Source organism: Solanum stenotomum, chromosome 12 (genome assembly GCF_019186545.1).
Source record: "Solanum stenotomum isolate F172 chromosome 12, ASM1918654v1, whole genome shotgun sequence".
Classification (NCBI taxonomy): Eukaryota; Viridiplantae; Streptophyta; class Magnoliopsida; order Solanales; family Solanaceae; genus Solanum; species Solanum stenotomum.
In genome coordinates this window covers 43,791,207-43,815,781 of record NC_064293.1, presented here as the reverse complement: position 1 = coordinate 43,815,781, position 24,575 = coordinate 43,791,207, and the positions used below count along the sequence as shown (strand labels likewise).

General features: G+C 36.1%; 2 protein-coding genes across 2 annotated transcripts; one reads left to right on the top strand and one right to left on the bottom strand.

Annotated features, from left to right (window-relative positions):
* The first annotated feature begins 435 nt into the window (after positions 1-435).
* Positions 436-21,350, top strand: LOC125846703 (protease Do-like 7). Its single transcript, XM_049526274.1, has 24 exons — positions 436-928; positions 1,046-1,116; positions 2,007-2,141; positions 2,676-2,734; positions 3,522-3,558; positions 4,101-4,226; positions 5,290-5,379; positions 6,271-6,336; positions 6,415-6,471; positions 6,558-6,623; positions 7,042-7,149; positions 8,328-8,408; positions 9,348-9,397; positions 9,590-9,755; positions 10,524-11,024; positions 13,586-13,768; positions 13,844-13,949; positions 16,492-16,662; positions 16,763-16,842; positions 16,946-17,173; positions 17,769-17,984; positions 18,130-18,287; positions 18,753-18,864; positions 20,824-21,350. The coding sequence occupies exons 1-24, from the start codon at positions 640-642 to the stop codon at positions 20,998-21,000; spliced, it is 3,333 nt and encodes a 1,110-aa protein (XP_049382231.1). The 5' UTR covers positions 436-639; the 3' UTR covers positions 21,001-21,350.
* A 303-nt stretch (positions 21,351-21,653) lies between these two features.
* LOC125848611 (extensin-like) lies at positions 21,654-22,363 on the bottom strand. The gene has a single exon (XM_049528502.1). The coding sequence runs from the start codon at positions 22,361-22,363 to the stop codon at positions 21,917-21,919; it is 447 nt and encodes a 148-aa protein (XP_049384459.1). The 3' UTR covers positions 21,654-21,916.
* Positions 22,364-24,575: the final 2,212 nt, after the last annotated feature.

Genomic DNA, 24,575 nt, shown 5'->3' with positions numbered 1-24,575 from the left:
AAAAAATTATTTCAATTTGTTTTGCCCCACACTACATATCATTAGTCCCGCACTATTGCTTGGCATTGCATATCATTAGTCCCGCACTCCCGCTCTATTGCTATTTCTTTAAGTTTATGATTTTATTCGAGTGATTTTGTAAGATATCTTAAAAGAAATATTGTAAAAAAAAAAATTACAGTTATTTGCCAAAATATCACGAGGGGACTTAAATGACCACATAAACAAATTGAAGAAGTCTACCTGATAAGTTTTGACAGGTTTAAGGGACTATATATGCGAGGTCATTACACAGAGACCGTTATCGTTTCTTGATTACGGATTACCAAATACAGATAACGGGATTTAGCCCACGTGAAGAAAACAAAAGTAGAGGGTTTTTTTGGTAATTGGATATTCTGTACAAAAAACATCGGCGAAAGAAAGACGAATGACTGAATACAGCACTTGTCAGCGCCAATTCAACTACGCACACGCCGCCGATCTTCTAATACTCGTTGAGAACAACATCCTTCATCCTCGCCGGAATATTCTCTCCCCTTCCATTGGAGTCGGCAACTTATCTTTGCATCATAAGTAGCATTTTCGAACTTCGTCTTTGCGTCATTGATATTCCGAGAGGGAAATTAGGGTTTCGAAATGGGCGATTCCCTGGAGAGGTTAGGATCCGAGGAAGCATTGGGACCAGAATCGAGTATAATGAAGGAGGAATTGTCTATGGATATAGATCCTCCGTTCAAGGAGAGTCTCGCTACCACAGAAGATTGGCGAAAGGCTCTTGACAAGGTGGTTCCCGCCGTCGTCGTTCTCCGGACCAATGCTTGCCGAGCATTTGACACCGAGGCTGCTGGTGCAAGTTATGCTACGGGCTTCGTCGTTGATAAGCGTCGCGGGATTATACTTACAAATCGACATGTTGTAAAACCTGGTGATAACAAGCATTAATTTGTTTTTAGTAACTTAAAAAGTCGGCAAATTAAATATATATCTTTTCAAGTTCAGTTCTTTGTCGGATGGAAGTGCTGATTGTTTATTTGCTTCCTAGGACCCGTGGTGGCTGAAGCTATGTTTGTGAACCGTGAAGAGATACCAATCTATCCCATTTATAGAGACCCTGTGAGTTCATTTTCAAGCTCGTCTTTGCTATCTTTTCAGTTTGATATTCCTCGTCTGAATATATAATGCAAGTCTTCTCATTTTTGAGATGTTTCTCAATACTTTCACTAACAAAATAACTGTCTACAACTTACACATTTTCAAGATGCCAGTTATTGAATTATTTAGATTTTAAACTTTGATGTTAGTTATTACACATTTTTAAATAACAATGGATTGAATTCACCTTGTTAATTGAAAATGAGTTAATTTTCAACAATTCCGAGTAATTGTCTGTGTATATTTTTTAGTTGGATCAAAGCATTCACTCCTTTACTTTTATTCGGGTCCCTTGAAATTTTATGAAAGCAATGATGGTTCGGACACTTTATTCGTGCCTATTTCAGGTACTCACACCCATATACATATCTGTTTAACAAATGATAAGTCATAACTCCTCCTTCCACTACCCAATCCAGTAGTATACTAAAGGTCTCCATAACAAATAGAAACACTTAGTGATACTCCCGCATTTTCATTTTATTAGGCAATATTTGATTGGACACAGAAGAAAGAACAACTTTTACCACATACTAAAGTTACCGTTAGAACTTATAGCCTTTTACATGCCTTGACAATTTTTATGACTATAAGCGCATGCCATTAAGGGTAACATGGAAAGTTTAAAAGTTAAGAGTTTCCAAATATAAAAAATGTGTCATTCTTTATGAGAAAAACTAGAAGTTAAGTGTACCATACAAAATGAAGCAGAAGAAATATGTCTGTGTTGACTCCTATTTGTTGTTATACATAGGTTTATAGGGACATTGAGAATTGCTGAAGCATACTTGACAATCATATTCCATACTTATTTATTTTGTCATGAGTGAAACTTATTGATCGCCTTTTAGGTTCATGACTTCGGATTCTTCCGTTATGATCCTGCTGCAATACAATTTTTGAGCTATGAAGAGATTCCCCTTGCTCCGGAGGATGCTTGTGTAGGACTAGAAATCAGGGTTGTTGGTAATGACAGTGGAGAGAAGGTAAGTGGATGAGGTTTTGTTCATTGCCCTACCTTGCTTTATGAATGATGTATCCAAGCGGAATACTTTTTACATGAAAGGACCTTTTTACATTATTATTCTACTGAACTTGTCATATTCAGTCACATTATGACTAATGTTTCCTGTAATTGATCAGAAGGGAATGAAATGAAACTTTGCCTACTCGTTATAGCATCTTCAAAGAATCAGTAAATGGGTTAGAACTTTCTGGAATGAGTGTTCCGACTCTTAGTAACTTTGATGGAGGTGGCGTACCTGTCGAAAAATGCCCATGATGGAGGCATTATGACTCGAGAAAAACTTTGGAGGCCTGATATCACTTAAAACGTGTAGAGGGGATGCATAACTCTTTGATGTGTAATCTGCTTGTAAACTATGCTTTTGATTGTTGAATGCTGACATATGGCTCTGTCTTTCCTTTCGTTGCATCCTTTTGATTGTTTTTGAGGGGCTATATTTTCTTAAGAAATTTTCATATCGTATTTCTCTTTGCTTTAATCTGGATTTATGCAGGTGTCTATTTTAGCTGGAACCCTTGCTCGACTTGACAGAGATGCTCCGCATTATAAAAAGTATGTCGTGGTCTACCTAAAATGTTGTTATTGTTGTTGTCGTCATGGTCTACCTAAAATGTTCAGTCACCCTGGAGATTTCATGTATTCCCCTTAATGATATGGCCATAAGAATCTCATTAAGTGTTTGACATTCTTTCAGCATTTTTTCTTTATAACCCAAAAGAACTTATAAACATGCTTCTGTATACATACTGTGCTGCTTTTTTGATGGTCTACTATCTCTTTCATCAGAGTGGGTTTTGCTTTGTGCAGCCAATTGGAAAGATTTTCCTATTGATGAGCTTTTTAGTTCTTATATGTGATGAAGCTGATTATTAGCATTAAATTCTTACATATTTGAGTGCTAAGCACAAATTGTTGGCTGCTGCTGTTTTAAGGTGTTGCTTTTCCTCTTATTGGTTTTGGGTGCAATGATTATGTCACATTAGTATTGCCCTACCTCAAAATCAATGTAATGTAGACTGTTGCTTGTGTTATTGCATGTCGGGAACTTCCTTACTGTCCAAATACAATGAGCTAATTTAAAGCTTCAGGATGTTAAAATGATCTTGTTTTAATGTCATAAAAAAAAAACTTGTTTTAAATTAAAATAACGAAACTATGAACTTATCATTTTTCATTTGTATAGGAAGTCATGTTTTTAGTGTTATGGTGAATGTCCTCTGTATGTTTTTCTGATGAAATCATCTCCGTGGTGTTTGTGCTGCAATCCACTTTGTTTTTTGTATTGCAAATGTTTGGTAGCACAATGTATTCCTTTTGATAACTCCAATTTTTGGTGCAGGGATGGATACAATGACTTCAACACATTCTACATGCAAGTAAGTGGATTCTGTAATAGAAAATTTTGAGCTTTTTAGCCCTCATAATTGATAAATTAGCTCCATTTGCTTGTTCAGAGTGCACTATATCATATATATGACAAACATGTAACTTGCCAAGAAGAAATGGCTTAGAACACTAAAGGAGCATGCGCGGACAAAAATCTATGATACCATGTCTGTAAGAAGGGGGTTCGAATACAAAAGTTATTCATAGACTAGTGGTCGCTAATAGGAAGATAAACCTTCTTGAATCAATGTAGACAGGCGACACAATGTATGATGACTAGGATGTTATGGGGACCAGTGGAAATTTATACTCAAATACACGAGGATAGCTGAAGGATAACCTTTTTTTTGGGGGGGGGGGGGGGAGATAGAAAATAAATAAAAATGTTCCCTCTACTCTGTGAATCCACCTCATCTATATGCTAAAAGCTGTTATAGAGGGAAATAGAAGGTTATTTAGGTCATCAACACACTTCTACCCCAACTTTTCAGGATTATAGTTATTGAATTACTTTTGTGTTCTTTGCCAACAGGCTGCTTCTGGGACGAAAGGTGGTTCAAGTGGCTCCCCTGTAATAAATTGGCAAGGGAAAGCAGTCGCTTTGAATGCTGGAAGCAAGTCATCAAGTGCTTCTGCATTTTTCTTGCCATTAGAACGAGTACATTCTTTGATCTTCTCTTTGTTAAAGACCACTCTATGCTCTATTTCTGAACTGTGGGAAGTGTGCATTTGACAGTTGACCCTTAGTTAAACTTGAATTTTCTTACCTTAACTAGTGAGAAGTATTGTCAGAGACTATTGTTTTCCAACAACACTATAGCATTGCAAAAGTCTTTATTGACTTCTTGAATGGGCAAACAGTAAAATATTTTATATTTCTCTGGAATTGGTTATTTTCATGTTGATTTCTTTTCTGCCTGTTCCTAAGTCTTTTATATTGGAAACTATATCATTTATTTGATCAGTTTTTTTAACTTTTCCTTCTTCTGGGTTTTCTGTTGTCAATGTGCACTTGTCCCTGATATGCAGGGTCGCATGTATGTATCTCCATAATATTTTTTGTCTCTTTGTACTCTTATGGGTTATAGGATCCAACTTTTTTATTTCATTGAATCACTGAAAATTTTATTTCTTTTTCCTATTATGGTTCTTTCCTGCTATTACTCATTTGTCATCCTTGAAGTAGGTTGATATCTTTGAGGGAATTTGAAACCTTAAGTTTCTTTTTACATGACTTCACTCTATTTTATGGCCTATTCTATATGCAATTACTATGTGATAATAGTCTTTTTCCTTTTATGATTAACTTCTTACAAAAAATGGGAGTACAGATGGTCACAAGCTTTCCATATTCTGTGTGTTTGTCTATCTTATTTTCCTAGTGAAGGGTTTATGTTTGATTGTGTTTTTCCTTCTCAAATCTTTAACTGCCTTGATGAGTCATGTTGGTTCCTTATTTGCTGGCATTGAACATTTTCTGTTTCCCGGAATCTTTTGCCCCCAAACCCGTATTGCTGGTTAAGGTCTGAACTTTCTCTGTTATTAAGGAAATCAATTAGTATTAATTAACGGACACACAAACACTTGTATAATTTTTTTTTATGAAGTAAGATGTTGTATTTGAAAGGCATCAAGGAGATGCAAATTACATACATAAAAACATGGTTAACTCCTGAGAACAAAAACCACAAACACTTAGATAATTATTATTGTGTTTATAGGTTGTCAGGGCACTGGAATTCTTACAGGAAGGATTGGATCTTACCACAAATAAATGGGAGGCTGTTACTATTCATCGTGGTACGCTTCAGGTTTGTTAGCTCTGCTTCTCTCAATTACAGTACCTTTTTAAACTTTATTTCCCTGTGAAGTGATTGCTTCTGTGAATGATTGCTCTTTCAATTTTGTTTATTGTGAGACACTATCTATTTTTTTTTTTTTGAAACTGGTAGCTGTATCTATATATCAAATGAACAAAGCAGTACATGGGTCGTACTGAAACTCTTTTTACATAAGGACTCTCAAGTTCTACTGTAGATTGAATCTAAAACATCATCAATAATAGAAACAATATCATTTGATTGAGCTATTGCACATGATTGAGGTTTTACCATGTGCGCACCCAAAGGGTAGAGGCTGCAGGTTCCTTTGTCACCTGAAAAAGACTGAACAGTATCATTTGAGTAAATCTGATTATTCCAAAAACACAAAAGCTAGATGAAGTTCAACTTGTTCTTCTGCACTCCATTCTCAACATTCTCAAAACATCTAGAATTCCTTCCCTTCCAGATTGTCCATCATGGTGGATGGTAGTACATTAGATTGTGTTTGCATGATAAATTGTACATGAGTCCTCTGAGATGATCTTAATGGGTTTTATTCTGTAAAGGTTCGTGAGGCCTTTATGAGTTAGTCTTTCTCTTTGGCTGACCGCTATTCTGCATCCATGTGACATGTAGCTTACTCGAATATAAAACTACAGTAGTTTATAAGAGACAGAAGGTCTAAGAGAGATGAGGAACTTCTCTCTAATCTCATATATATCTTCTTTTGCACAAGCTTCTTTAACCCCAAAACAGACATTAATACGTGTATTATGGAGCATGCCATTTCAAATCAAAGAGAAAACAGGATAGGTCAAGTTAGGGAACACATAATTTCACAAGTATACTTGGTTAATGGTATATATGTTTTTCATATAGGTAACTTTTCTCCACAAAGGATATGATGAAACTCGCCGGCTTGGCCTCCTTAGTGCCACAGAGCAGGTAAGCACTAAAATATATTGTTACAAGCTGTATTACTAATATAATGATACATAATCTTTTGAAGTTTTACTTGAATAGTTGGTGCGCAATTCCTCTCCACCCAGTGAGACTGGAATGCTTGTCGTTGATTCTGTGGTAAGTGCACTTCTTTCGAGTGTCCTGACACAGTATACTATACTTCTATGTATCAACACTTAATTTTTTCTCTGTTATTGTTGCAGGTACCTGGTGGCCCAGCTCACAATCATTTGGAGCCTGGTGATGTGCTTGTTCGTATGAATGGGGAGGTTAGTCTGGCTTTGTTGTTTAGGGAACTTATATTGATGGTTTTGATGTCCTCATTGTGCTCTGATTCTCTGCATTACTTATTGGAACTTTGATTAAATACATCTGTTTGGCTCATATCGTCCGCTCTCTTTTCCTCTATCACTGCATCTAGATTCTGCAGAACTACTTCAATTTTCAAGAACCAACCATTGGACCAGGTTGAATGAGGGGCCTAATTTAACAAAGTCATGCACTTATCTATCCTTCCTCTTGACAGTGTGTTACATGGGCAAAAGATAGTTCTAGTTCTCCAATTTTTTCCTCAGACCAAGATGAATATATAAACTTAACATTGCTGGCAATTGCTTCTTTATATAATTGGAAAATCATTCATTTGATGGTTCGTAGAACTGATTTCCTTCCATAAGCTTCATTCAGGTGATTACTCAGTTCCTGAAGATGGAGACTTTACTTGATGACAGTGTTGGGCAGAAAGTTGAGCTTCAAATAGAAAGGGGTGGAACCCCTATGACAGTGGAACTATTGGTGAGTGTTCCTTGAATGTTGAAATTTCTATGATTTCTAAAATAGAAGGTTATATTCTTACATCATAGTTGTCAAAATGATTAGGATTTTGGTTCATCTCAATTAGCCTTTGGGTTGGTTTTAGCATGATTTGTTAATTCATTCAAGTGCCTATATACTTCTATGATGCTTGCTAGGGAGATGTTGTCATTGACTGCATGGATATTCCCAGCAGTTTTTTATAACTCTTGGTACTCTGTTAATAAACCTTTACCTTATCAAAACAAACAAGAACTTGTATGATGCTTAATGTAGGCAAGATCTCGGTCAACAAATTTGTGATTTAAATGGAAGAGAAGACAGGAGTTTGAGAGAGAACTCAACTTGATTATTCCCACAAGCTATTGGGGTTTCAATAGCTAAGTAGACATGTCCTAAAAAGGAAAGGAAATCAATACCTAATCAATACAAATCAAGCTAGAGTAAATCTAGGCGTAAATCAAGCTTACTATATTTACACATATGCTATAGAATATTCCTAGGATTCTAACAATCTCGTTGAATCATAATTATTGTGATATGTGTTGCTTATCGAAATGGCCGATCACATTTCCTATCCTTGATAATACACGGGATAATTGTAAAATATGATGAATGAATTGTCTGCTAGTGAGTGAGTTACCAATGCTTATCCAGAGTCCAATTTTTCTAGACATTGTGGACAGATGAGTTACCAATAGCCCAGAGCAGCAATAACAGTCCGAACTATACCTATAGGTATTGTTTCTGATTTTGTTCTTCTTTTGTTATTTTGTCATATTTGTCCATACTACCAGTAGGAAAGAACTTGTAAATAGTAATGGTAAATGAAGAAGATACAAAAGCTTGCCCACTCATAATTGATGTGGTCCCGCTTAACCTTACCTGTGGTAATTTTGCTTTGTCACAAAATTCAGTTGCAAAGTGGCATATTATCTTTTAGCTATGGTGGAGGTCCTAGTTGATCCATGATTTATTCGTTCCCTTTTCGTTTGGTTTTAGAAATCTTTGATCAATTTCGATTCTCTCTTTCTGTGTAATTGCCGAGCGGTTTTCTATTTGAGAACTGTAGTGCCCATTTTTTCAAGGAGTAACTAAATTTTATTAGAAGAAAGGGGTTAAAGCTGTCAATATGACTCATCTGCTCGTGTATCCTTCAGGTTCAGGATTTGCATTCAATTACTCCTGACCGCTTCTTGGAAGTCAGTGGTGCAGTTATTCATCCCCTTTCTTATCAACAGGTTTGCAAGATTCTTCTGCTAGTGCCGTACAATTTTTAATGTGTATTTAGCAACATTGGTTATCTGTTAATCCTTCTAAAATGAGTTCTAATCATTATACTCATTCCTTTGTCAAATGAACTTATAACCAGTCAGTAGGGAAGAATTGGTGTTAAGATGCTATGTTTTGTGACTTTTCCCCTATTTATCTTGCTAATAGGTTTGTTTGAGAAAGAAATTTAGCAGTCTGCTTCTGGTCATGTGAGATATTGTTGACCACGCCAATTGTTCATACTCAAATGTTCTCTTTCTGGAAGACAATGCGACTATATGTGTAGAACTGGAAAGTGGATTTTATCTGTTTCATCCATGCTTTTATGGTTGTCTTTAGTTTTGCTGCTTATATGAGCATAACAAGCTTAGGAGGGTTTGAATGTAGGCACAATAGAAGCAACCATTTTTTTTTTTGGTATGTACATGTTATGCCTGGGTGCTTGTAGTCAGGCGTCTGATAGTTGAAAAGTAACACGTGCCTAGAGTACCATTTGACTTTGACGGTTCAGGGCTTTTGCAATCTGTTAGGTTCTTTTGGTTGACAATTTCGTTTAAATAGTTCTCAAACTTCTCCAAGCAAACTTTTTTGGTTACTTTTTAGCTAGTTAAGTTTTTTTTATAAATGTCTTGTTGCTCAACTTGCAATTCCTGAGCGAGGAAATACTTTTTTCCCATCTTTCCATATCAGTGCCAATACTTTATGAGGGATAGAATTCTGGTTGTCTTCCCGCATAAAGAGGTTTTCCCTGTACTGCAGTTTTAGTCATGTAGTTTGTATTTGAACTTTTAAGTGAAGACCCTTCTTTTGCACATTCGACTCATTGATATTTTGTCTCTTATCTGTTGAATATGATTGAAGCTCACGTTTCTGCTTTATTCTCTCTCTCTCCTCCTCTTTTAATGCAGGCTCGAAATTTCCGCTTTCACTGTGGTCTTGTCTACGTGGCAGAAACAGGGTCTGTACATCTTCTTTCCTTGTTTAGATAATTGCTGTGCTGCAGTCATTGACTTATGTTATTTTGCTTTATCTAACAGTTTGTATTCGAAAATGTTTCTGGTTTAAGTAAAAAATTCCGTTGATGCTATCTTTAGGAGTATTTTACTGGAAAAAGAATGTTTGACAGTTATAAACTTCTTTGGTATTGTAGATATATGCTATTTAGAGCAGGAGTTCCTCGCCATGCCATCATTAAAAAATTTGCCGGAGAAGATATATCGACCCTTGAAGAATTAATTTCTGCTTTATCCAAGTTGTCTAGGAGTGCAAGAGTACCATTGGAGTATATAAGCTACAATGATCGTCACCGGAAAAAGGTATTAGTAGTGCCTCTTTTCTTATGTTGATTTTCTGTACACATGCTTTGATATCTTCCAGAAAACAATGGTTTCCTCTTTTTATTCACCTGTATCTGTAGTTCTTGCTCTCAACTGCCATTTCCTCTTGTTTATTGGCAAATCATGATGATTTTTTTCCATCTACTTCTAAATTGGTATACAGATTCACAAATACCGACTTCTGTTGGCTTTACTATTTCTGCGTAAACCACGGTAAAAAACTATGGATCCTAGTGGATCTACAGTCGGCTACTACTTATGTCTCAGAGCAGGAGTTTATCTTGTTTTGAGAGCGGCGTCAAATCAGAAGGAAAATTTAATAACATGTCAACTTTTGTTGTCACCCAAAGTTTGGGATCATGGCAAGAAAACTTGAATCTGTGTATCGATTTTAGGATTTATCTTAATGGTTTTTGATTTATCAGAAGAATTGTATGTTTGATGTGGTGTATGATATAGATGATCACAAATTTCACCTGCATGTAACATTGTCAGTCTTGTGATTTAGTCTTCTAGTGTAGTTAACCATTTGAACGTCAAGCCTAGTAACACAATGAGTTGTGAAGGTGTAGTAGTCAGAAACATATATTCACAAAAAGAATCCCCAAAGAATGAAAAGTGTGTAGTTTTTGCAGATATTATGGATGCTAATTTGACTCTTCTTGTTGGTAGATATAGAATAGTCTTTGGCGCTTTTATCATCTCTTTGTACCAAGGCCTTCTCATAGAAACTTGTTTTTGCTGCAGTCTGTACTGGTCACAATTGACCGCCATGAATGGTATGCACCTCCTCAGATATATAAACGCAATGACAGCTCTGGTTTATGGACTGTGAAACTTGCCTTGCCACCTGAGTCTCCACTTCTATTCTCTGGCATTCATCCAGGCAAGCAAGATTTGTCAAATCATAGTGTTTCTTCTTGTGCTACTGAGGTTAGTGCAATGGATCTTAGGCCTCAACAAGTCAGCCAAGAATCAATGGATGGAGTTACCAGTACGGAGATTAGTTGTGATAATGTTACAGTGGGACTAAACAGTCAGGATGATTCTGATGCTGGAACTAAGAAACGGAGGGTGGAAGAAAACTTATCTGCGGTTGGTGATGTAATAATTGGCCGCTCTTTAAATGGACATAGAGAGGAAAGGCTTGACGACTCTGGGGCCGTGGAGGATCAAGGTGCTGCTCCTGTGGCTAATAATGCCTCTGTTGCTGAGCGTGCAATAGAGCCTACCCTTGTTATGTTCGAGGTAACTTTAGTTTTCACCTATGCTTGTTTCTTGTGTTACTTGCATTACTGAAGTGGGATCTTATTTCCTAAGCAGTTTCACATAATAAACATTGGTCTATAGGGGTTATTGAGTTACCAGTATTTAGAAATAACCCCTTTCATTAAACCATGCTTTGATTATCAGTTGTTTGGTTCCTTTCTTTTTGCTTCTGCATATTCAGTCTCCGCCGTAGTAATGCTTAAGGGTGTATTATTTTTATCTGATCCATATGCAATAGCAATAAACGTGTAATACCCAAAGATTTTGATTACTCATTCAGTTTCTGATAATGATGAATCAAACATCTGAAAGAAAATTCAGATTTACTCGTGCACTATATCTTATAACAATCTCAATATTGTAATGTATGCACAACTTTTTTGCAAACCAAATCCTTTTCTCTCCGTGGTTAATTGGGGGTAGATTCTATCATCTAAGTACTTTTCAAAGAAAAAGAGAAAATGGTTCAATGCTCTCTCTGTATGTTTTTGTTTCTAGGAGCTTCCCCTAGTTTCTTTGTACTGTTTTCAGCATCTTCTTGATGCCAGTTATTTAACAATCACTTCATCAAAAAGAGAGAAAAGATTTTATCATTCTAAGCACAATAGTAAGTGCCTAAGTTGCTCGGACTCGGATGCGGGTATCCGAGGGTCAGATTCGGCAAAATCTAAATTTTAAGATTCGGGGTTACGGATCCAGTTATGGATATGGGTGCTGTGATTCGGTTAAAAATCGAAAATTATAAAATAAAGCTATAAAGATATTCTAAATTATGAAAGATCTTCTAGGTTGTCTTTCCCAAGACCCTCAAATTCATCTTTCAAGCTCTTTGGTTCTTCCCCTCAAAAAGACAAAGAAAGTCATTCAAGACCTTCCACCAACTCTGGCTTGAAACATGAAACAACGAATATTGACCAAGAGGAAAAGCTAAAAAAGAGACAAAAAAGACTATAATATTGAAGGTATGCCATTCCTCGTTTGTTTTATCAAAATCTCAAATTTCCCCTAAATTTGTCCATGGACTCTGGTCAAAGTATCTGATGTGGGTTGACCAAATCCCACACGTATCCCGCATCCACAACCGTTTCGTGTTGACACGGGTGCGGCAACAAAAATGAAGAGTCCGCACAACTTAGGTAAGTGCAATGTATGTGTGTATAGGGTATGCCACCTTTTTTCTTGGTAGGGAATGTCTCCTTTTGGTGGGATCCTTCTTTGGACAAAATTTTTCAATAGGTTGTGTGAGAATATCAAAGATAATATATGTGTGAATTCATACATGTCTAGATTCATTGCACTTTAAGAAGGAAAATCTGATAGATAATTTTCAGGATACCTGAAGATATCAAATATATATGATGCTAGAATGTTTAGTTATGTAAAGATATGACACCTGGGTCTAACTCAACCCCAAAAGCTAACTCATGAGGGGAGGGTCCAAATCCATATAAGAATACCAAATTCCCATCCCTCTACCAATGTGGGACATCTTAACAATCCCCCGCACGCCCAGACCTCAACTGGAGCGTGAACACTTCTAAATGGGGGCCCATCATCGGTGAACAACAAATTGGGATGGGCCTGGCTCTTAAATTAGGACTTAGGCCTAACTTACACCCCAAAAGCTAGCTTAAAGGGAGGAGGATTGCCCAAGCCTTCTAAGGACTCCACCCTCATTAACCACCAATGTGAGACTTTTTGCTTTAACACCCCATCTCACGCCCAATGCTTAGCATGTGGTGCGTGGGTAATTTTGGGCAATTTTTTGATTATTTTGGGCCCAAACATTGGGTGAGATGGGCCCTGCTTTGATACCATGTAAAGATATGACACTTGAGCCTAACTCAACCCCAAAAGCTAGCTCATGAGGGGAGGTTTGTCCAAGTCCATAAAAGGAGGCCAAATTCCCATCCCTCTACTGATGTGGGACATATTAACAAGTTACTCCCGCTGTCCCAATTTATATGACTTACTTTCCTTTTTAGTCAGTCCCAAAAAGAATGACACATTTCCATATTAAGTAACAATTTCACGATAAAATGTCTATTTTACCCTTAATGAAATGCTTTATAGCCACACAAATTTCTATCATTCATTTTGGACCACAAGTTTTAAAAGTCTTCCATTCTTTCTTAAACTCCGTACCGAGTCAAACTACCTCACATAAAATGGGACGGAGGGAGTACTTTATTAACTTAGAGATTGGCCACCTATCGTATTGTTTGCACTTAGTGAAGATCTGAATCTATCACAGTCATTGTCTGTTTTGTAGGTCCAAATCTTAATCATTTGTTTGGTTTCTTTCTTTTACCCTGTTGTAGAACATAGAAAATGCTGAATAATGTTACAAACTGCTGGTTTTCTTTTGGTAACTGCTGGTTAAGATTGTCGTATGTTCTCCTAGTAAATATGTAATATGAAAAATCATACTAATTGTTGCAGTTGAGACTTGAAAGGTATGTCTAGATATGTATGGTTCTGTGGTTATTCCTATCTCCATTATCTGAATTTGGTGTGCCTCTCATTATTCGGAATTGCAGGTCCATGTACCATCGTTATGCATGCTTGATGGAGTTCACTCACAGCATTTTTTTGGTACTGGTGCTATCGTATACCATTCCCACAACATGGGCTTGGTTGCAGTTGACAAAAACACTGTTGCAGTATCAGTTTCTGATATAATGCTATCTTTTGCTGCTTTTCCTATTGAGATTCCTGGAGAGGTAATAACTATTGTTGTTAACACTTTTACCTGCTATGATAAAAAACTTTATTGAGGAGGTCGGTAATATTTTCAGGTAGTTTTCCTCCACCCTGTCCATAATTTTGCTCTGGTTGCATATGATCCTTCTGCTCTAGGAACTGCTGCTGCTTCTGCTGTTCGTGCTGCTGAACTTCTTCCTGGTAAGTGGGAACTTCCTCTCTTGATTCTTTATGCTTGTCTTTTTTGTAGTTCACCACAAAAGTAGACATATTCACTTGCTACTAAAACATGTCTCCTTCAAAACTAAAGTGCTGAAACAATTTGTTTATTTTGAAAACGTAGAAAGCTGACACTAAAATCTCACTAGTGCACAATCACCAAACAGGAAAACGGTCCTTGAATTCTTTCCGGTTGAAGTTGCTGGGCATGATAAAAAAGAAAGTGCTTCTTGCATTATACATGGAAGTGAATCTATTCTCAATCATCACAAAGATATTTAGTACTGCTGATTTTTAGAACATCATCGGTGTAACTTGAATTGGCAGAACAATGACAATAAATCAGAAGTGTAGAGGAGGGAGTTGGTAGTTGATTTCTAGTCACTGGAAATATGAATAATGCTTAAATGATCCTAAAGAGAGGTATGGCGCCTGAATGATTGTTTGGAGACGAGGGGCACCTGTTTTTAGTCTAAGGAGTATTGTCGCACCACAAGTGAGGTCCTATGAGGGTGGTGTGTGAAAGCCTTATCCTTTACCTTGAAGTAAGTAGAGAGCATTGTTTTGGACGGCGAAAGGCGACAAGGATCTGTCTCGCCGCGAGGCGAGGGCCGAGGCGCTCGCCTTTTTGTAGTGCAGCGCCTGTTAACACCAAAAAATTAAAATATTCACTTGCATGTATAAATAATCAAAATCTCAATCGCTACAACATATTAGTGAATATTTCAATTTGAAAACTGAAAATAGATAGTACATACCAAAAGTCTAGAACTTGAATGAGAAAAAAACAGAACAAAAGTCAACACAGTGAGAAAAAAATAGAGGTAGAAGTAACTATGAAGTTTGAAGAAGAAAGTAAAAGAAACAGTGGAAGAAGAAATTAGAAGAAGAAGAAGAAAAGAAGATATACGTATTGGTTGGACTTTGGAGTCGTCGGAAAAGTTTGGCCGGTCACCGGAGAAGTCTAGTCGAGTCGACTAGTTGGAGTCGTAGTTGGAGTCTAAGAGTGCATCGTGCAAATTTGGAAAGAAAGCCCTAAAAACCTTAGAACTTTTAAAACCCTAAATTGATTGCCTTTTTTTGAAAAGAAAATACAAAAGGTGATGCCTTTCTTGCCATGACATCACCTTTTGAAGATCGCCTCGCCACAAAGCTAAAGGGCGATAAAGGGTCACCTCGCCTCGCCACAAAGCTAAAGGGCGATAAAGGGTCACCTCGCCTTGCCACAAAGCTAAAGGGCGGCGATAAAGGGTCACCTCGCCTCTTGCCATTGGTGATGAGGCGATTGCCTTTCACAACACTGGTAGAGAGTCTGTTTCCGATAGACCCTTGGCTCAAGTTAAGCATATAAAAAAATAAGTATGTGAAACAAATACAATAGTGAAGAAACCATCATGCTGAAAACAATGAAGATGAGAACAATAGCAATGACAAATAATATTATAGCTGAAGCAAAGGAAACAACATGTAATAATATAATCAAAGAATAAGATAGTATGAGAGTAATAGTTACAATACTGATAAGGGAACTAGACAAAGCTCAACCTACTTACCATTTATCATTAGCCTCGACCTTCCTGTTTTCCCAGGGTCATGTCCTCAGTTTGTTGTAAGTGAGCCATGCCCCGTCTAATCACCTTTCCCCGAGACTTCTTTGGCCAACATCTCACACCTCCTCTCTGGGACATCTGCTCATCTTTCTTCACACGTCAGAGCCATCTCAGCCCCTCCTCCCTCATTTTGTCCACCAGAGAGGCTACTGTCATTTTGTCTTAGATAGTTTCATTCCTAATCCTATCACTCCTAGAGTCCTAGTATAGGAGTCTAAGGCTGTATACAAATATTGAAGGTAATCAATCCCTATTCAAATTAAGTTAATATGCTACAAGTAAAGACTTAATATCCTTAGTATCCTATAAAACTTCTATATGATTTTCCTTATTCTAGTACAATGAATATAGACACGTATTCACTTATTACTTCATCAATTTCCATTCCAATTGCTTCTCGTGTGCTGTTAGATGTACTCCTTTGTCAGAAGATGCCTGCACGGGAGCATTTAGAAAAGCTCCTAGCTATTGAATGGCGTTTTGAACATCCAGCTCTGATCATAATATACTTTGTTGTTTCAGAACATAATCCAGCTTTAGCACTATCTGTCTTCTCCTCTTATTCACTATATTGTTGTTTTTACATCGTATTGTGGTAATGGTCTTGTAACCGAGTTTATAAAATGGTTTCCCACTCCGTAATCCTTACTGATTATTCTCTTGCCGAAAATGTATATGGGATTGTTTTATAATCTTAATGGACTATATGAACAATATATAAAAATGAAGCCCCTGCTCCAATGTAATTAAAGTTTACCGATGAATGGTATATCTTTGAATTACCATTGTGGCAAGTGGAACCCTTGTAGGTTCAATTAACTTGCTCTAGTTATCATGTCTTCCAGAAAATGGCTGTCCTATCCGTTAATAGTTTTGCTAATGTTTGTCTAAATTTTGAATTTTGTTGCCAATAGATCCTGCTCTTCGTCGTGGAGATTCAGTGTATCTTGTGGGATTGAGCAGAAGTCTACAGGCAACTTCCAGAAAATCGGTTGTGACCAACCCATCTGCTGCTGTGAATATTGGTTCTGCTGATTGTCCACGTTACAGAGCAACAAACATGGAAGTGATTGAGCTTGACACGGGTAACACTCTCCCACTTATGGCCTTCTTGATTCTCTAATTCTACAGTAGTTTTGGCATTTGTTTTGGGCATTCTTTGATTCCATACGATTCTCATTTCAGATTTTGGAAGTACATTTTCTGGTGTGCTGACTGATGAGCGTGGCAGGGTTCAAGCTCTATGGGGAAGCTTTTCAACGCAGGTTTGTACTCCCAACTGATGCTTCTCTCTTATTAATTGGATGTAACTAGTTTTAGAACTTCTTTTTTGATTAATTAAATGGTTTTGCTTCTTCCGTTTTTTAGCTCAAGTATGGTTGTAGTTCGTCAGAAGATCACCAATTTGTCCGAGGTATTCCAATTTATACCATAAGCCAAGTCCTTGGCAAGATTATTTCCGGTGCCGACGGACCTCCTCGTCTTATAAATGGTTTGCAAAGACCTATGCCTCGGTTAAGAATATTGGAAGTTGAACTTTACCCTACTTTGCTTTCCAAAGCTCGAAGTTTTGGACTCAATGATACTTGGATCCAGGTAAACTACTAGTTCTGGAGATATCTGTTTGGTTTGTCATTTCCTGTTCTTGCTTTTCCTTCTATCCGTATCTTATCCCGAGTGTATTTTTTCTTTTTATTGTCTTTAATTTAAAAAGACATTAGCGAAAACACATTTATAAACTAGATGTTTTTTTTTAAAATCTTTTTTTTCCAACAACCTAGGCTTGTTTTGGTCAGATTAGGTTTCAAACTCTCTTTAAAGCTTTAATATCAATCCTCAAGTAGTAGAGAACTAGGCGATAATATAATCTAGTAGCAGAGATCTAGGCGATAATATAATGGTAAGATAATCTAGTTTCTTATATGTTTGGATTTTGGTTGGATGGGAGATCCATGGATGCAACTTGATCATTGATCATGGGCATCTATGATTACCCGAATTATTTTCCCTAGTTTCTTGTTTCTTAAATATAGACTATTTAAGTTCCTGTTTCTTCCCGTTTTATAATTAGTACTTGGTTTTATGCCTGGTGAGCTTACAAAACAAATTAGATAATCTGCAGAAGATGTTTGAAATGGGTGCACCATGTGTCTGATGTAAGCCTTCTCTTGATTCATATTATACCTTCTAGGCCCTTGTAAAGAAGGATCCCATGAGACGCCAAGTATTGCGAGTTAAAGGTTGCTTTGCTGGATCTAAAGCTGAAAATTTATTGGAACAAGGCGATATGGTCTTAGCAATTAATAAAGAGCCAGTTACATGCTTTCGTGACATCGAACATGCATGCCAATCATTAGACAGGTCTAATGATAGCGATGGAAGACTTAACTTGACAATCTTTCGTCAGGTGAGCTGCTGAGGCAAATCGCGTTTACATTTTCTTCCCCATTTTCCTCATATATGACCAAAAGAACTTTACTACTGTCATATGTCCTGCTTAAGTTAGTTCTTCATTCTCTTAAATTCTTCCAAGTTATTTGATGAATTCTCAGGGCCAGGAAATTGAACTGCTTGTGGGAACAGATGTGAGGGATGGAAATGGAACAAGTCGTGCAATAAGTTGGTGTGGTTGTATCGTCCAAGATCCTCATCCAGCAGTACGTGCACTTGGATTTCTTCCTGATGAAGGCCATGGAGTATATGTAGCAAGGTGAGTAATTGCTAGACTGTGGAAAGCTTTTTTTAGAAGTCAAGAAAGTTGGCAGCATGTTTCTTGAGAAAATTGCAGCAAAATAAAGGAAAAAGGAAATAAGTTTCCTGTATGCATTTGTTGTAAAAGGAAGAATCAAATCCAAATTAAGACACATTTTTTCTTTACTGCTCCTTTTCAAGACTTAATTTAAAAGGAATATTATGGTGGGAATCGTTTACTGGATTTGTCATAATTTATTAACTTAAAGAAAAAGAGTTTGCTGTAATTGTTCCTGGGTTATCACCGATCAGCAGGCATTGAGGGGACTCTTTGTTCTGATGAACGGCTGATTGAGTCTTCCTAATTTTCATTATGTATTTGTAATGCATCTCATGTAAAAGAAAGAGAGGGCAGTTGTGTATCTTTTGTTGAGTTGGCTATTAGCTATATGCCACTATTATTAACGCCTAAAGTAACTCTCAGGTGGTGTCATGGAAGTCCAGTACATCGGTATGGTCTTTATGCTCTTCAATGGATAGTTGAAGTCAATGGAAAACCAACTCCCTCTTTGGATGCTTTTGTTGACGTCACGAAGGTATGACTTGTTATTTTGAGATGCTTTGTATACATTATGTGTATGGAAAGAGCTATGAATATCAGCCTGTTTGGCCAAGTTTCTCCAAGCCCAAAATGTTTTTTTCAAAAGTAAAGGTTTTTGGCCAAGCTATAGGAGAAAAAAAAAGTGTTTTTAAGTAGAAGCAGAAACTGTTTTTTTTTTTTTTCGAAAGTGAGAAGCAGAAACTATTTTTTGAGATGCTTAAAAGTAACTTCTGGCCGTAAGTACTTCTTCTGAAAGCACTTTTGAGAAAATACATTTTGGAGCACTTTTTAAAGGCTTGGTCAAACACTAATTGCTGCTCAAAAGTGTTTGATTAGCCAAACACAAACTGCTTCTCACTTTTTAAAATAAGCTGAATTTAGAAATTTGACCAAACAGACTATAAGATCCTTATTGATCATCTCCAAATGGTATACCATTCCTGCTTCCATATTTTGAGCATTTGGAAAGATAGGAACTAGGATTTTAAGAGAAAAATGATAATGTACTTAATCTTGAACACAATCTTATCTTCTTGCTTAGTTCTTGGTGCAATATGGTTACTACAAATATTCTAGTCTTTTTGTTTACATCTGAGATAACCCATACGGTTTGTTGTTTGGTTATATGATTCTTTAATTGAAGCCACTTGATGATTAATACAATGATTAGTTACCAAAAAATATAAAGAAACATTCTCGAGCCTGAATCTAGGGGTATCAAATATGGCCCAGAAGTTGATGGCCTCTCCAAAATGTTATGAGTTAGCGATAAGATAATTTTGTATTGATTTGATTTTTAACTCCCCCAACACAATCCTTTTTCAAGGGGATCTCCTTTTTATGCCAATACTAGCCCAATTCAAACTCATTTTTAAGATTTACCTTAATCGAAGCGTGAGATTTACTTTGATTTTTTCTATGTTTTCACTTTTCTTGTACCATGATCTTCGTATGTGGATATTGAATTTGAGTTTTATGGGTTCAACCTATAAAGTTTGTAGTATTTAATTAATTGCATTAATAAAATTATGGGTTCAGACTTGCTATTTGTGGCAATTTTAACAATTTTTTATGGATAAATTTATGCTCTACATTGGAAATACTGGATTTAGATGATCCCGGTATCTCTATTTTGCATTCACCACTGTGTATTTTATAAGTTTGATGTTGTACAATTTTCACTGCATTAGGGCAACACATTTGTCATGTAGTGCAAACAATAATCACAAGTTAATCACACAATAGGTTTCAATATTTCCAAAAGCTTTAAAAATACATCTTGAATGAAATATAACATAGTATAATTTTAAAACAAAAAAAATACATGGTTAAATCTAGATCTCGTTCTGAAATATTTTTATTTGTGAAATTCATTGTATTACCATTTTGACCAAGCTAATAAGCTTCCTATTTCATGATGAAGCTTTGCCAGAATTAAGGACTTGTATGAGATGATATGCTAATAGCCGGAATATTAGTGACCCGAAAATGTAAAAGTGGTGTGTTTTAAATTTGTTTCCAATAGAAACATGTAAATTTGGATATTTTCTTGTATAAAAGTATTCATATTTGTCCTCCTTAATAACAGAAGTATTCATATTTGTTATATTGGTTTATTCAAAATGATATTGGACAAAATTGAGATAATTACTTAAAAAAGGCTTAAACCCTTAAAAAAAATTTGGGTAAAGTTGGTTGGGTTTTGCACCCCCCCTCCCTCTCTCCCAATCCAACGTGGCCATTTATCACCCCTACCTGAAAACCATGCTCGATTTTCTCCTTTCATTACACTCCCTGTAATGCTCTCATACATTTTAGATGAACTCTTTCATGAGCTTTTTGGCTGGCACATATCAATACTATTACCTTACAAAAATGATTGTTACTGATCTTGAAGTTTCTGACTTGATATCTTGTTACTGTCCTGTTCTTATGTCTAATTAACTTTTCACAGACAATAGAGCATGGAGAGTTTGTCCGGGTACGGACAGTCCACCTGAATGGGAAGCCTCGAGTACTTACATTGAAGCAGGATTTACACTACTGGCCATCATGGGAGTTGAGGTTTGATCTGGAAACTGCTATGTGGCGACGCAAAACAATCAAAGCTTTGGACTCTGGTGTTTTGTGAATTGATTCGGCTGATCAAGATTTACCGTGGAAGTGCCTAATTGGAGAGCATGTTGAAAGTTCACCGGGTTTGTTGGTTAACATCAATATATGCAAAATCATATCTGGCTTCATTGCCTATTTGTTGTAAATTACTATTTATCTGATGAAATAATTAGGAGTATTTTAGACATAGTTATAAGTTCTAGAGCTATACATGATTGTATATCTGAAGATGTAAACGATGAATTAGGGGTTACTTTTAGCCACCAGATTTGTGGTGATGCCCCCTTTTAGCCTATAGGATTAAAGCATTTTTCTTCTGAATTTCTTATGTCAATTTAGCTGACCATGTTAGATCCTATTTATGCCAGTGCATGATATTTTAGAGTTGTATTGTTTCTTTCTGACATCTCCAGAATTTTGGTCAGTTGTGGGCGGATTGATATTTGAATCCCCATCGATATATATATACATATGTTTATTGCTTGTTTATACTTACATGCTTAACTTGTACGCATTTATAGATATAGCAGCTAGTGCATTCATGAAATACTTAAATATAAGGCAAAAAGGAAAAGGGGGGAGGGAGGCTGGGTTTGGCAAAAAAACAGCCAATACTTGACAAAATCTTCTCTCCAGAACCATTTGTTGGTTTTTGATGAGTAGGAACAATTTTTTAGGGGAAGAACTCAGAAAAAAAGGAGATGTTTTTTCTTTCAACTTTCTCCTTCCAAAAATAGTTAAAAGAGAAGACAGTAATTGAGAATCAGAGTACTTGCCACTTTACTGTTGCTCTCAGAGAATTAACCTTGGTAAAAGAAGATTACCCAGAAAGAGTTGGTATTTGTACTGTTACTTGATAGCGCTAGCTGCACATGAACTTCCTTGGTCCCAAGTAGTAAAAAATATTGAATATGCCACCTTTGTTTGGTGCATTACTGTGACCAGATAAGGAGTAATGTAAATAGAAACAATAACTTGCTTGTCAAATTATGATCACTTGCAGCTGAAGAGTAATCAGACGGTGGATTCTTGTAGTAAAATGGGAGGTAAGGTAAAATTGGATTAGGAGGTGGAGGACCATACACGTACATCGGTGGAGGTAAAAAGTCTCCACCTGGTGGCAAATAATACCCCATTGGCGGAGGGTAGTTGACTGGCCCTGAAGGTGGTAGCTGTGGTGAAGATGGAGGCGGTGGGCAGTCGGTAGGGGTAGGTGGAGGAAGGCAAGAATAGGGACATCCATTTGGTGGTGGTGGAGAAGCATAGAGAACGCCTTGATTAGAAGTTGTTACTTCAGACACTTGAGCATTTCCAGAAGAACTGAAAGTTAATATTGTTAGGATGATTAAAGGTGGAAAAAAGCAGAATTTTGTGGCCATTGTGTTATCAGAAATGGAGAACACTCTGGTAGATATAAAGGATCTATGCAAGTTGATGGTGGCCTCTCTAATGGAATATTAAGATGGTACCCTTTTTTTGTTTTAGAATTATTACTGTTGTTAACTTTGAATAATCCATTAGTTTTGAAGCATATTAACTTAAGTTACTCTTGACTTGTAGGCTATATACCCATTGACCGCAAATTTTATTTTATTTTATTTTTAATCTATCAGGTTAATTATTTATATCGTATTAGCAGTTATAACTTATAAGTTTTACTTACAATGTAACAACGTAACGTTGAGACCCCATAGTATAATTCATTATATTGATCCAAAAGGAAACATTTTTTCTTTTACACTTTAGAATATATTCTATTCTGAAGTCTAAAAAATGGTTGTTATTTTTTTTTTGTTCATTTAAATAANAAAGTGTGAAAGTAACAATTGTTTAACCATTAACAAAAAGTGTGAAAGTAACAATTGTTTAACCATTAACAATTAAACTAGTAAATTTAGTATAGTCTTATTGGGTTATCGGTTTAACCATTAACAAAAATTATAAAATCGGAAACCGAACCAATAACCCAATAAAAAAATTTGCAAAACCGTTTAAAAACCGTTAGCCCAATAACCCAATATCAATAAACCAATAGTGTTTTTGTCGGTTCGGTTTATTGGTTAAATCGGTTTTTGCACACCCCTAGTTATAAGTTTTATTTACAATGTAACAACGTAACGTTGAGACCCCATAGTATAATTCATTATATTGATCCAAAAGGAAACATTTTTTCTTTTACACTTTAGAATATATTCTATTCCGAAGTCTAAAAAATGGTTGTTATTTTTTTTTGTTCATTTAAATAATATATTGAACCATGTAAAATAATATGTAGCGCTATATTTGAAATCTTCTTTAATACCGTGATATATAAATAGCCTATACATTTATATTCATAACTTTCTTTTTTTTTTAAAACGAAGGAATAACATATAAAGTTATCATGAGCATCAATGTAGCTTGGGTGCATGTGGCTGAAAAGTGTTTGTGTTGCATCAGTCTCTATTTGGAATCCAAGGCTACAATGATTGTATGGTTTATGAGATTATTTTGAGAAAGGACATTCTTAAGCTGTTAATAGGTATTTATTCCATGCAAATTAGTGTTGATTAATCTTGTTAAAGAAGTAATTATTGACTCAATTAGTTATCACTTGAAATCACAAAACTCCTTTAATCAAGTTGCCAGGAGATTAATCTTCTAAGTTCACGAGAATCGAATCTAGCTTTATATGTGCCTCTAGGTGAAAGGTCAAATTCCATGTACTAAAGTAGCTACAAATTATACTTCTATTGTTCTACTGTCCTACTCTCTTTTCAACAATATTTGTCCACTATTGACTTCAGTGGCGGAGGCAGCATGTAATGAGGGGGGTCATCCGACCCCCTCGGCGAAAAATATTACTATTTATACATGGTTAAAATTATTTTTTAGATAAGTATAATAGATGTCGAACCCCCTTCCACTAGTTTGTGTGTTTACTTTTCATATTTTGAACCCCCTTGTTAAATTTTCTGGCTCCGCCACTGATTGACTTTGTACACTGATATAAATAAAAGGATAATTTTAATTTATCACCCTTTGATAATAATGAATAAAATACCTTTAAGGGTGGCCTAGTGGTTTGGCTTGGGACTTTCATGTTGGAGCTTTCAAACTTGTCGCAACGGACTTATCTAGTACGGGTTACGTTTCCTGTATGATTTGCGAGCAATTATATAGGAGCAGATATATATCATATATGACTTGATTAAACATGATACTGTTTTTGTAAATCACCAAAAAAAAAATATTGAACAAAATAATCTGCATTCGACTAAAAATTCTCTGGCTTATAGGTTATTCTTCTTTGATAGGTCTACTTTCATAGGCTTTTCACAGTTAATCATGGTTAGATTTATAATTTTAATTATTAAATTAAATTTATGACATGCATCATTAATTTAACTTGGGCAAAATGGTGGGAAAGAAAATATTGAAGAGGACATGGATCCATGAATTTGCAGCCTAGTGATATTTTTTGGCAACTGTTCAAATTAATGAGACTCTAACATTAATATAAGTATGGACACCCAGATTAAGAAAACAAAAACAAAATTAAAAGGAAGAAAGAATCAAAGATTATAGGGGAAATGATCAAAATGGTCCTTA

Coding starts and splice junctions, on each gene's coding strand:
- LOC125846703 (XM_049526274.1), top strand. CDS start 640: ATGGGCGATTCCCTGGAGAGGTTAGGATCCGAGGAAGCATTGGGACCA. Junction 6,337..6,414: donor TCCTTAGTGCCACAGAGCAG/GTAAGCACTAAA, acceptor TTACTTGAATAG/TTGGTGCGCAATTCCTCTCC. Junction 9,756..10,523: donor ATGATCGTCACCGGAAAAAG/GTATTAGTAGTG, acceptor TTTTTGCTGCAG/TCTGTACTGGTCACAATTGA.
- LOC125848611 (XM_049528502.1), bottom strand. CDS start 22,363: ATGGCCACAAAATTCTGCTTTTTTCCACCTTTAATCATCCTAACAATA.